Source organism: Ahaetulla prasina, chromosome 7 (assembly GCF_028640845.1).
Source record: "Ahaetulla prasina isolate Xishuangbanna chromosome 7, ASM2864084v1, whole genome shotgun sequence".
NCBI lineage: Eukaryota > Metazoa > Chordata > Lepidosauria > Squamata > Colubridae > Ahaetulla > Ahaetulla prasina.
Window position 1 is genome coordinate 31913954 of NC_080545.1, and position 12263 is coordinate 31926216.

Sequence of the window (12263 nt, forward strand, 5' to 3'; positions counted from 1 at the left end):
GTCTTGCTTTCACAGCAGGGAGCGTCAATGGTTCCTCCTCCCTTTTCAACGATCTCACAGGAGCACGTCCTCAACCATAGTTCCCTTGTCACCAGCGGTCATTGACTCCTTGGTTTGGTGGACGAGTTCGGCAATATCCAAGGGCAGCAGGTTCCAAGAGCCCCAGCAGCTGATCCTCACCACCGCCACAAGCTTGTCTGGCTGGGGAGTTCATCTTGATCCTCATTTAGCTCAGGGCCAGTGGTTGCAACAGGAGCTGAGACAGAACATCAACTGGCTAGAACTTTGAGCCATTCACCTCGCTCTTCTGCACTTCCACGATTTGGTCCAGGACCAGGATGTGCTGATTCTGACGGACAACATTTCAGCCAAGGCACACATGAACAGACTAGGGGGCACTCATTCTCGAGCCCTCATGGAGGAGTCCTTGCAATTGGGCCTGTGGGTGGAAGCTCACTTAGCTTCCCTGCGGGCTGCCCATATCTCAGGGACAGCCAATGTTCGGGCCAATTACCTCAGCAGATCTCAGGTGGATGAAGCAGAATGTAGTCTTCACCCCATTCTCTTCGAGGAAGTCACGAGTCGCTTCAGCCTTCCTGTAGTGGATCTATTTGTGTCTCAGACCAACCATCAGGTCACCCGTTTTTACTCCCGGTTTCCAACCCCAGGGGCAGAGGCAGTAGACACCCTACAGAGCCCCTGGCCTCCAAAACTTCTTCTCTTTGCCTTTCCTCCCCTGCCTGATCTCCAGGGTCATCCGGAAATTGCTGGAAGAACGAGCAGAACTCATACTCCTTGCTCTTCACTGGACCAGGAGAGCCTGGTTTGTGGATCTGGTGTCTCTTTCAGTGGCCCCTTACTGGAGGATTCCTGATTCAAGAATATCTCTCCTTCAGGGTGCATTAGTTCATCCGGAACTGCAGCTTTTCCAGCTAACCGTCTGGCGACTGAGCGGCGCAATTTAACTAAGGCTAATCTTTCTTCTAGGGTTATCAAGGCCATCCAGACCGCTTGTTGGTCTTCTACCAACCAAATCTATGAGGCCACTTGGAGATTCTTCTCCTCCTGGTGCAGGCGCCACAAACTCACTCCCACTTCTGTTTCAGCTTCACAGATTTTGGAATTTTTGCAAGATGGACTAGATTCCAGCTTAGCCCTCAACACTTTCAGACGTCAGGTGGCTGCCATTTCATCAGTCTTAGCTTGTGGATCTGCTACGTTGATCGCTAAGGAACCTCTGATCCAAAATTTTTTGAGGGGGGCCACAAATCTTCGTTCTCCAGTGGTGCACCAGTTTCCAAATTGGGACCTCAACAAGGTTTTGACACCCTGACCAAAGCTCCATTTGAGCCTTTGTGGGAGGTATCCCTTTGATTTCTTTCTCTTAAAGTCTCTTTCCTCCTTGCCATCACCTTGGCTCGTCACATCTCAGAAATGGCCTTTCTGTCCATTCATAAGGAACTCTGCATATTCCACCATGGTGGAATGGTTCTCCATATGGACCCTACCTTCATCCCGATGGTGAATTCCATTTTTCATAGGTCACAGGAGCTGGTGCTGCCTAACTTTTGCCCCTCCCCATCTCACCATCTTGAGAGAGTTTGTCATACACTGGACGTCCGTAGAGTCCTCAAGATTTACATTACACACACATCCTCCTTTCGTCAGACTGAGGCGCTTTTCACTGCCTTTTATCCGGGTTCCATGGCTCCAAGGTGTTGCCCACATCACTGGGTCGGTGGATCAGGGCCACCATCTCTGCGGCTTATGAGGTTCATGCTTTACCTGCACCTCGTAACATCACGGCTCACTCTACAAGGAGTGTGGCCATTTCTGCTGCATGGGTGACTCAAGCGTCCTTAGAGGAAGTTTGCAAGGCTGCCACCTGGTCCTCCCCGACTCCCTTCCGTTTGGATTCTTATGCTTCCGCTGATGCTGCCTTTGGCAGACAAGTGTTGCAGGGAGTTCACCTGGATCAAAGTTAGATGGCCTCAATGCTCCCTCCCGATAGGACAACAAGCTTTGGTATGTCTGATGGCTGACTGCCGTTTCCCACAAGCAGGAGAATGGCATTCTTACCTGATATGCCCTTTCTCTGTATAGGAGGGAATGGCAGTCAGCCCCACCCTGGCTGGTCGGCCGGGAGTATCGGGGAGGGTGGCCACTAATTTTTTCTCATTCCAGATTCGACACGTCAGTCTGTATCAAGGTCCTCGCCGATAAACTGGAGTCAAGCAGGAAGAGGCAGGACTTTAAAATCAGCAGACTTGGTCCTATTGGCTGACAGAGTCTACTCATGCCTGACTGCCATTCCCTCCTATACAGAGAAAGGGCATATCAGGTGAGAACAATGCCCATTTTCTTTGTAAAAAAAAATATTATGGGAATTTCTTCACGTTATAAATGTAAAAAAATATTTGCAAGGTTCTTCTCATTCTAATCAAAATATTTTCTGCATAATCTGCACACAGCCAGACTGACAGAGGACTTCCTAAAATAGTAGATGGGTGAAAGAACAAATCAGAGAATTGTGTTACTCGTGATTTCATATAAAAATCAAATACATGCTATTTTATCTTTTTTAGGCAAGTATCTCCAGCGGTTTTTACTTGAAAGTTGTATCTATTTCTTAGACAAGTTCTCCTTGTAGTTGGGCAGACTATCTATCAGCTGTGGATTGTTTCAATTTTTGCTTTTATTTGTATGCATTTGTTTATAGATTCAAAATAAGAAAATAGTGAATAAAGTCAGCCCAGAAATGGGAAAATAGACTCATAGGGCAGAAATACCAACTTCCAAATACTTAATTAGGAGTCCTTATATTCTTGTTTTTGAAGTATTTTGTATGGTTCCTTGCAGAATTCTCTTCACTATCTTTACAAGCATGTTTGGAATTTCCCCATAAATTTTCAATCATGTAGCCATCCCATAATGTTTCTTTTCAGTTCTATAAATAGTTTATGGTTGATTGGAGGTAAAGTCAGGTTGCTGAAATATCTAATCTCTTTTCAGTTTTAATTTCTTCACTGACTGTGGAACATAGAGGCTAATATGCTTCATAAGCTAAGATATGATAATTAGTTGAATCAGTTCTTCCATCTTTCAACCTTATAATATTTTCAGTTCCTTTACTCTCGTACAACCCTGAAACATAATAGAACTATATCCATGTTTAATGTTTGACATGGGGTTCTTTTCTTCCATCGCTTTACCATTTTTTTATCCAAAATATATCTTTTGTGGTTGTAACCAAACAAATACAATTTTTGTTTCATCTGTTGTGGTCAAATCCTGGCTCACCTTACCAAATCACTTTGAAGATGCAATATAATGTTATTAGGCATGCAAACAATACAGTGTACACTGATCTCCCAGCAAAGCATTGGCAGCTTGCTAGGCACTCTTGAGCAAGAGCAGAACCAGAGCTTATGTACCTTTGTCCAGGACATTTCAAAGACAAGACAAAGAAAAAGGCAGATGTAATGCAAATTGTAGCATGATATTGGAATGTTTTAAATTCTCATCTGGCTGACCTTCTTATGTATCTCTTACTACTAGGTCAGCATGGCAGCTTTACTATCCTTAAGAATGGCCAGTGAATACAAACAACATGGTTTACTGGATCACCACATCCTGTATGATTCCTTCTTCTATCACCACTCGGGGTCAACTACTGTGAATGTTTTCTTACAAAGGCATTTTAAGCCATGTGGATGAGGGAGAGTCTTATAGGTTTAATGGTGAATACAGCTTACATGTTTATGAGGGGTTATCTCATATCTGTCCAAAGTACTTTGTTCCAAAACATCAAGGCTTATCAAGGGCTTCTTTTGCATAGTTAGAAAATGATTTTTCAAGGAGGCCAGAGAAAAGTTTTACTTCTCACAACTCTCTATGGACACTGTTGTATTATTGTATGGACTTGTGGATAACTGCTTAAGGCCTGCTCATTTTTTTTCAGCAAGGTTTTTTTTTTTGCAGATCTATGGATTCTCTTTTGCAGATCATTATTATCTATTATTTATTTGAATCTATAAGACCCCCAACTCCAATGGACTCTGACGATTTGGAGACCAGTGGTGACTGTTCATTCAGATCTTGCCTTGACTTAATAGTTCTGTGCAACATCTGTTTCTTAACATTAATTCTCACCATTGAAATTGCTAGCTGGATTTTATGTTTTATGTGCATATACATGCAGACACCTCCCGCCACAGCTTTCCCTTGCTTTGTAAAAGTTCATTATTTTCATTTTTAAACGCTTAGATGGTTTCTTAGAGAAGCTGATAGTGTTGCTAGAATAAATCATAACCTGAGAGGTTAAAATGGTCATAGTGTCTGCTCATCTGTGGAATTGTGCTCACCTCACCAATTGTTGGCCTAATGAGTCGGTCATCTTTTGAGGCATTATTAACAACCTTACAGTAAAACACACACACTGAATCAGTTGGAGGGGTGCTCAAACTTATGTACCTGCTACATTTTCCTCTTGTGGGCTGCTGGGATTAAAACTCGTTAAATTGAGGCAAGGATGTTTTTCATACTCACTGTCCTAACACTCTCCCATTAGAAATTTTGATATCTGAACAAGTGACTTGATGGGGTCACAAGTAGCACTTAGGGATTAGTTTTAGTTAGTCTAGCTTTGAAATAACCTTGATCTGTTATTTTCCTGGAGAGGTGTTGGTTAGTTTCTTCTATAACTTCATTTTGCTCACTATTGACTCTAACTTAGTATCTATCTAACTTTTTGGTATATTATCTAATGCTTTCCAATCTCTCTTGAGTGCTCTTTCTTTTTGCAGAGTTGTAATTTAGAGTTATTAAAGGTTGCAGCATTCTATCACAAAAATAAACAAAACAAAACCCCAATCCCAAATCGTTAACATCTGAGATTCTTTGACACTAACATTTAGAAATTCTCTTTTTAAAGGTTTAGCTCAGCAAAGGCCTCAAGATCTCTATATTTATAGTGACATCAGATTCAAGTGGATGACAGCACATCATTTTACCCACTTCCACCATTTATTTAAATTAACTGAAAGCACAAGCTAATTAACATGAAGCATACTGATTTCAACTTGATGTGCCAGGCACCTTGGCTTTTAAGATATTTTATCTGAGAGGTTTCTGTACCTTTTCCCCTTATAAGAACAACACTGACTATTTCTGTTGATTCTGCTATGAGAAGGAATTAACTCATGTTTCTGGATATGCTGCTCAGAGGACCCTATAATTCATCTACATTATGCCAAAAGAGACAGGTTAAGGACTACAATAGCACTCTTAACTGTTAATAAACTCTGGACCAATTAGCAATATGGCCCTGCAGCCATATTTTTCTTCTTGATCATCTTTTTCTTCCTGATCATCAGCTGGTAGAATCTCAGCATTGGTACAATAACACTATTGTAACTAGGATGAAGTTGATAACCTCCCACAAGGCAGGTTCTCTCTGCTTCTCTAATCATAATTCCAACACTGGAAATTTGCTTGAAGATTAAGTAGATTTAAGTAAAATTACACTAAAACTGTGTTAATAATTGTCAGAATATTTTGACTCAATATAATCTATGATTTTGAACTGTTTGGCAACTTTAGTTGTTTCAGGAATGCTGGATGTGATAGAAGTTGATTCTTCTTTGTATATTTCCCTCCCTGAACAGATACACACTAGTGTTCAGTATATCATTTATGAAATATGAACAATTACGTTAAACAAATTAGTTCTTGGAAGTCAGTGTAGATATTGAATGCAAAAAATTATTAGGTAGCATTGGTAAATATTTGTGAATTTTCTTTTCCTTGAATTGTGTATCAAACCACAGATGCATAATTCTTGCTCTTTCAATTGTTACAACCAAAGAATATTGAGGGAGGACAAGACACATGAGAAGGTGAAAGAGACACCATGTTTGTTCTCCTCATTTGCTGTTAGTTCACAGATTTTTGATAATTCAAGTTGAAACTTACTTCCAGACTGTCTGAAAGTAAAGCTGGGCTGGACATTTAATCCCATTTTGGTATATATTTCAAATGATAAAAGAAATAAAGTTCATTCTGCTTTATTGCATTAGCTAAATGTTATTATATTCAGAGAAATACTATTCTGGGAGTAGGAGTTCTGTAGTTTACTGTGTTTAGTTTGCAAACCATGTTAGTAACAACAATCTGTATAAGGTGTGTATGTGTGTGTGAGAGAGATGTATTTATGTGTCTATGTGAAAGATAGACAGACAGACATGTATCTACTTGGAATTGCATACTATGCTGAAACTAGCTTCTAATGAAACATCTCAAATAATCCTTGATCAAAGCACAAGCAGCTATCTTATAGCAAAAGGGAAAAAAAGAGAGGAGATAGTGCATGCACATACACAATTTTGATGAAGTTCTCCAGCAATAGAATTCCTTTATTGCTTGCCATCTGAATCTCATTTGTCAGCTGACACCAAAAATTGCTATGCTTCATCTATTGGGGAATTTTTCCTCTGTTCTTTCTTCAGTTTCCTCTATTCAATACCAAACCACCCATCTGCATCCAACCTTCAACTGTTTCACATTGCTTGTCCTGCCTGATACTTACCAGTGCCTGGATGACCTTTCTGCTTGTTTCATCTGCTAGGAATTTCTTCTCATTTCTCAGCTTCTCCATAATGCATTAACCATGTGTATATTTGCATTTAACTTTTACTGTACACAATACTCCTTGTGTTGATGATTCACAGTTGCTTATAGCTGTTCACAGTTCTGTCTCATTGCAGTCTAGCTACAGACCATTCACTTAAAGACTATTCAAAGTTATGAAGGCCCATAAAAATTTATTTACAATTAGTTCTCACACTCACAATTGAAATTTGGGCACTTGGCAACCAGCATGTATTTACAACAGGTTGCAGCGTCCCAGGGTCATGTGATCCTCAGGTGCAACCTTCCCAGGGAGTTCCTGATAACTGTGGCATAAAGGTCATAAAATTGTGTTTGACTCACTTAACAAGTTCATCACTTAGCAATGGAGGTTCTGGTCTCAGTTGTGGTCATAAGTCAGGCACTACCTGTATACTACTCTGTTCGTGTGTGGTTTCTTTGTTTCCCCAGAAAGATATTGCTAATTAAAGCTCTGCAAAACTATTGCCGAATATACCTAGATTCAGACATGCTGCCAGAAGATTGCGGAATTGATGCAAGGGAAATCCGAATTCAGAAATCTGTGGATTCATAGTCTGCTACTGTATTAAAATAGCCGCATGTAATTTAAAGCATTTCTGGCCCTTTCGTGAGAGAATAATTGTTTTGGACTTAGTTTAGTTTGCTCGTGCTCATGAAAAGATTGCCTTAGTTCCTGAGCTTTGCTGCAAATAGGTTTGGTGGAGGCAAGTGTAAATTGATATTTGTGAGAGTTTCCTGTGAGTTTGGCTCTTCTGCTCCCTTCAAAGAGCTTTTAAAATTCAAAGAAATCCCTGCTGTTGAATGCAAATTAGTATGAATGTTCCATGTAACTATAGCATAGCCTTTGAAATAAATTGTGTTTGAAACTAATATTATTAGGGGAATAAATATTTTAAAGCCAGAAATGCTTTAAAAATCTTACTTTAAAAAAAATATTTGCTTTAATGTTTTGGTTGCTTAGGAAGAAAGTAGTTTCCAAAGTAGAAACCGGATGTGATTTTAAAAACCAATATAAATTAGACTGCCAAATATCTTAGCTTGTCATTGGATTAAATTATTGCAGTCATCTTGTTCTCTTGTTAATATTCCAAATATAAATGAAGTTTGTAGTGAAAGCCATGAAAGAGGATTTCTTAATACCAGATTGATTAAAAGAGGAATATATATACTATTACAGATTATTCAGTTTCTGTGACCAAAAGCAATGTATGAATCAGTAAGGACCTCTAGTGGTGGATTTCCCCCCCCTTTCTGCATTTTCTTTCTTTTCCATTAAATTTTATCTTTGTGCTCTGGAAAATGGCTTCTGTGCAATTTATTTATTCCTCAATTGGCTTGGGACCTTAAAATAAACTGCACTGAAATAAGAACCTACATTTTTTCCCATGCAAAACAGTTGTTCTCACTTAAAGCTTCATCAGGTCAGTAGCTCAGGAATTATTCTGGCCCTGATTTAGCATGGTTAACATATATAATGAGATCACATTGAAATCCTTTTCCCAGTTGTAACATTAAAATGTGGAGTATGGTTATCCCAGTTCTTTTCTCGGCAATGCCGCGATCTTTAGATGGGCTTTTATTTTGTCAGCCCAAGGGCAGCGGGGGGGGGGGAGGTATGTAGGAAATTGCCCCGTCTCTGCAGCATCAGTCATGTGACTGAGTGGGCATGGCCAATTTGATATCACTCACAGCAACATACTGCCCCACCTTTGTCCTTTAATATGGATTGATTCAACATACATCTCAGTTTTTTCTTTTGTCCTTTCCACTTAACTTTTATTGGATTATGGTTCACCCATATGTTCAAGTCTATTTCTATCTTTTGAATGTTTACTCTTAACTCTGGTGACATCCATATCATACTATTCTTGACCAAGATTGGTGTCTATTTGAATAAAATGCATATTTTTTTTAAATTTGCATTTATATCCCGCCCTTCTCCGAAGACTCAGGGCGGCTTACACTATGTTAGCAATAGTCTTCATTCTATTTGTATATTTATATACAAAGTCAACTTATTGCCCCCAACAATCTGGGTCCTCATTTTACCTACCTTATAAAGGATGGAAGGCTGAGTCAACCTTGGCCTGGTGGGACTAGAACCTGCAGTAATTGCAGGCAGCTGCTGTTAATAACAGACTGCATTAGCAGCCTGAGCCACAGAGGCCCATATTGGCCTTCTTGTGTCCTCGTGTTCTGTCCCCCCACCTCAGTCCGGGAGGCACGTGAAATGACTCAATTAGCCAGCAGTTCAGTACACGGCAGCTATCAGCTCTGGCAGCAAACCAGCGAGCGTCTGCCAAGGTTCTTCTTTTATCTTTCTTGATGCCAGCGTGTCAACCAGGAAGTCAGGAACAAACAGCGCTCAAAGCCAAATGCTCAGTCAGTTGATTTGTTCGTCATGAAGTAGTATAGCAGCCCTTCCTGCTTTTAGACCCTGTGGGGTGTGGCTCCGTGACTCAGCACTTTCTAGGCCTGCCCCACCCCTGCTTCTGTTGTTCCCGCCTCTCTTGTCTACGAAACCTGGGATCTAACCAGGACTGATTGTCCACAGCTGGGTCTGGGAGCATCACCTGGGCTGGGGGAGATACAGGAGACAGAGGCCTCTTTACTTCCTCCACCTGGCCTGCCTCTGGCTCCTGGAGCTGAGATAGAGGGGCCGGCCCTGCTGAGGGGAGCCCTGATGGCCCTTCCCCCTCACTCTCTGAGTCACTCTCTGGCAGGGGGCCAGGCTTGGGGGGGGGGGCTGGAGCCACAACACCTCGCATTGCACATTCATATATATATTTTATTATAATTTGATCCGGTGGGATATCTGGATGTTTCCAATTCTGTGCTATCACAATTCTATATGCTGTCAATATGTGTAATATGATATATTGTATATTTTTTTCCATTTTCCCTTCCAGAATGCCCAATAGGAATAGTTCCATGTTTTTTTTTCCTATTTTCTGCCCTGTTATTTCATCCAGCCAGTTTTTTTATCTTCTCCCAAAATTTCTTAATCTTAGTGCAGGTCCACCACATGTAGTAGAATGTCCCTTGTTTGCGACCACATCTCCAACAATTCGGGGACTATTTGGAAGCATCCTAGCCAATCTTGCTGGTGGCAAATGCCAGAGGGGGCTGTGGTAGCTCAGGCTGTAGAAGCCTGTTATTAAAACACAGCAGCCTGCAATTACTGCAGGTTCAAGCCCGGCCCAAGGTTGACTCAGCCTTCCATCCTTTATAAGGTAGGTAAAATGAGGACCCAGATTGTTGGGGGGGCAATAAGTTGACTTTGTAAAAATATACAAATAGAATGAGACTATTGCCTTATACACTGTAAGCCGCCCTGAGTCTTCGGAGAAGGGCGGGATATAAATGTAAATTAAAAAAAAAATCTATAAAACATTTTGTACAAATTTTCTTTATAAGCAGCTGACATCATTAGCTTGTAGTTTCTCTCTCATAATCTATCCCATTGATCCAGATAAATATTATGTCCAAAATTTCTTGCCCAACTGATCATTGTTTCTTTAACGGTTTCTTCTTCCATTTTGAATTTTAACAAAAAAATATACATTTTGGTAATCATTTTCCCCCTGGATCCCAGTAATATCTTATCAAGGTCCAATTGTTCTCTGTATATACCAAATTGTTCCTTATCTTTTTTGCATTTTGTTCTGCTCTGTAGGTATGGCCACCAATCTATTTTTATTCCTTGTTTTCTTAAATCCTGTTCTAACTTTAAATTTCCACTTTCATCTAATAGATCCGAGTATCTTACTATTTTATTTAAGTCCAATACATTGGGATAGATTATGGCCTCCATCACTGATATCCAAACTGGAACTTTCATATAGTGGTTTTTCTTTATAACATCCCAAATATTGATCAAAGCATTTTGCACCAATTGTCTCTGGAAGTATGCATGCATCTTAATTCCCCTCCCAGAGGAATGCATGCCATCCCAATTGGAGGTCATGGCCTTCCAGTATTAAAATTCTCTTATTTCTCAATTGAATCCAATCCTTTAACCAAGTTATTGTGGCTGCCTGATAATATAATTCCCAATCTGGTAGGCCAAAGCCTCCTTTGGTTCTGGAGTCCTGCAGAAGGTTATGTTTTATTCAGGCTTTTTTCCCCTGCCAAATAAATTTACCTATCATTCTTTTTAAATATTCAAAAAAACTGTTTCCCTAGCCTAATTGGTATCGACTGAAATAGATATAACAATTTAGGTAATATATTCATTTTTATTACGGCTATTCTACCTATTAAAGATAGCGGTAATTTAGCCCAGATATCTAAATCTTTTTGTATTTGTTGTGTTAATTTGTCATAATTATCTTCTTTTATTGTGGAACATTTTGCCGTAAGCCATATTCCTAAATATTTCACCCTTTTAACAATTTGAATCCCAGTTTCCTTTCCAATTCATCCTGTTGTCTTTTTGTCCAATTCTTTGTTAACATTTTGGTTTTTTCTTTATTTATTTTAAGCCCCGCTACTTTACCAAATTCTTCAACTTTGTTTATCAAGATTGTTCCCGTCTCCAAAGGATCTTTCATGATAAAAAATAGATCAGCTGCGAATGCTTGGATCTTTTTTTTATTTTTTTTATTGAAAGAGTTTTAAAAAACAAAAACATTTCCCCCCTTTTTTCCCCCCTCCCTCCCAAAAAAACCCCTTCCCCCCTCTCTCCCCCCCTGGCTTCCCGGGTCAATCACAAGGTATTGTTATACATAAACCAAACATAGAATAAAATTTTCCAATGTGAAATTGTATAAGAATAACTATGAGGTTTTATGGCAAAAAGTTCAGAAGGAGTTGATTGTTTGGAAAAAATTGCAATTATCTTTGCTGGGGAGAATTGCTGCTATTAAAATGAATGTTTTACCTAGATTTTTATTCCTCTTTCAAATGATACCAATAATTAAGAAAGATAAGAATCTTGAGGAATGGCAGAAGGGAATTAATAAATTTATATGGGAAGGTAAAAAAGCTAGGGTTAAAATGAAAATAATTCAAGATTCTCGGGAAAGGGGAGGTTTAAAAATGCCCAATTTTAAATTATACTATGAAGCAGCTGCTCTCTCTGCAATAAGTGATTGGTTTAATTTAACAGAGGAAAGAATTTTGAATATAGAAGGTTATGATTTGTTATATGGATGGCATGCATATCTAATTTATGACAAAAAAGTGGATAAGGCCTTTAAAAATCATGTGCTAAGAACTGCTCTTCTGCGTGTTTGGAAAAAATACTCTTATAAACTAAATTATAAGGTTCCTATATGGGCAAGTCCTAGACATACAATAGAGAATATAAATATAGAACAGAATCAGGAAATGATTACATATAAAGATCTTTTGTATACTGAAGGAGGTAATTTGCAATTAAAATCTCTGCACGTATTAAAAGAGGAAGGAAAAATTATACTTGGTTTCAATATGAGCAACTACGTGCTAGATGGAAGGAAGATCAGAAAATTGGTATAGAGCAGAACGAGGAAATTTGGTAAAGCAAATTAGAAATCAGTCTCAGGAGCATATAAAGAGATTGTATAATGTGTTACTTGAAATAGATTCTGAAAGGGACTTGGTAAAGGACT

General features: G+C 39.4%; 1 protein-coding gene across 5 annotated transcripts in view; it reads left to right on the forward strand.

Annotated features, from left to right (window-relative positions):
* The window catches only part of TFEC (transcription factor EC), a 182814-nt gene that overhangs the window by 33669 nt on the left and 136882 nt on the right, over positions 1 to 12263 (forward strand). The window contains exons 1-2 of one of the 5 annotated variants that reach the window (XM_058191156.1): positions 2205 to 2341; positions 3559 to 3740. The exons of 3 other annotated variants lie outside the window; for them this stretch is intronic. In XM_058191156.1, coding sequence (XP_058047139.1) covers positions 3708 to 3740 — 33 coding nt within the window. In that variant the 5' untranslated portion in view covers positions 2205 to 2341; positions 3559 to 3707. Of the gene's footprint in view, positions 1 to 2204; positions 2342 to 3558; positions 3741 to 12263 lie in introns of those variants that run through there. One more of the 5 variants, XM_058191158.1, reaches the window with a different exon arrangement.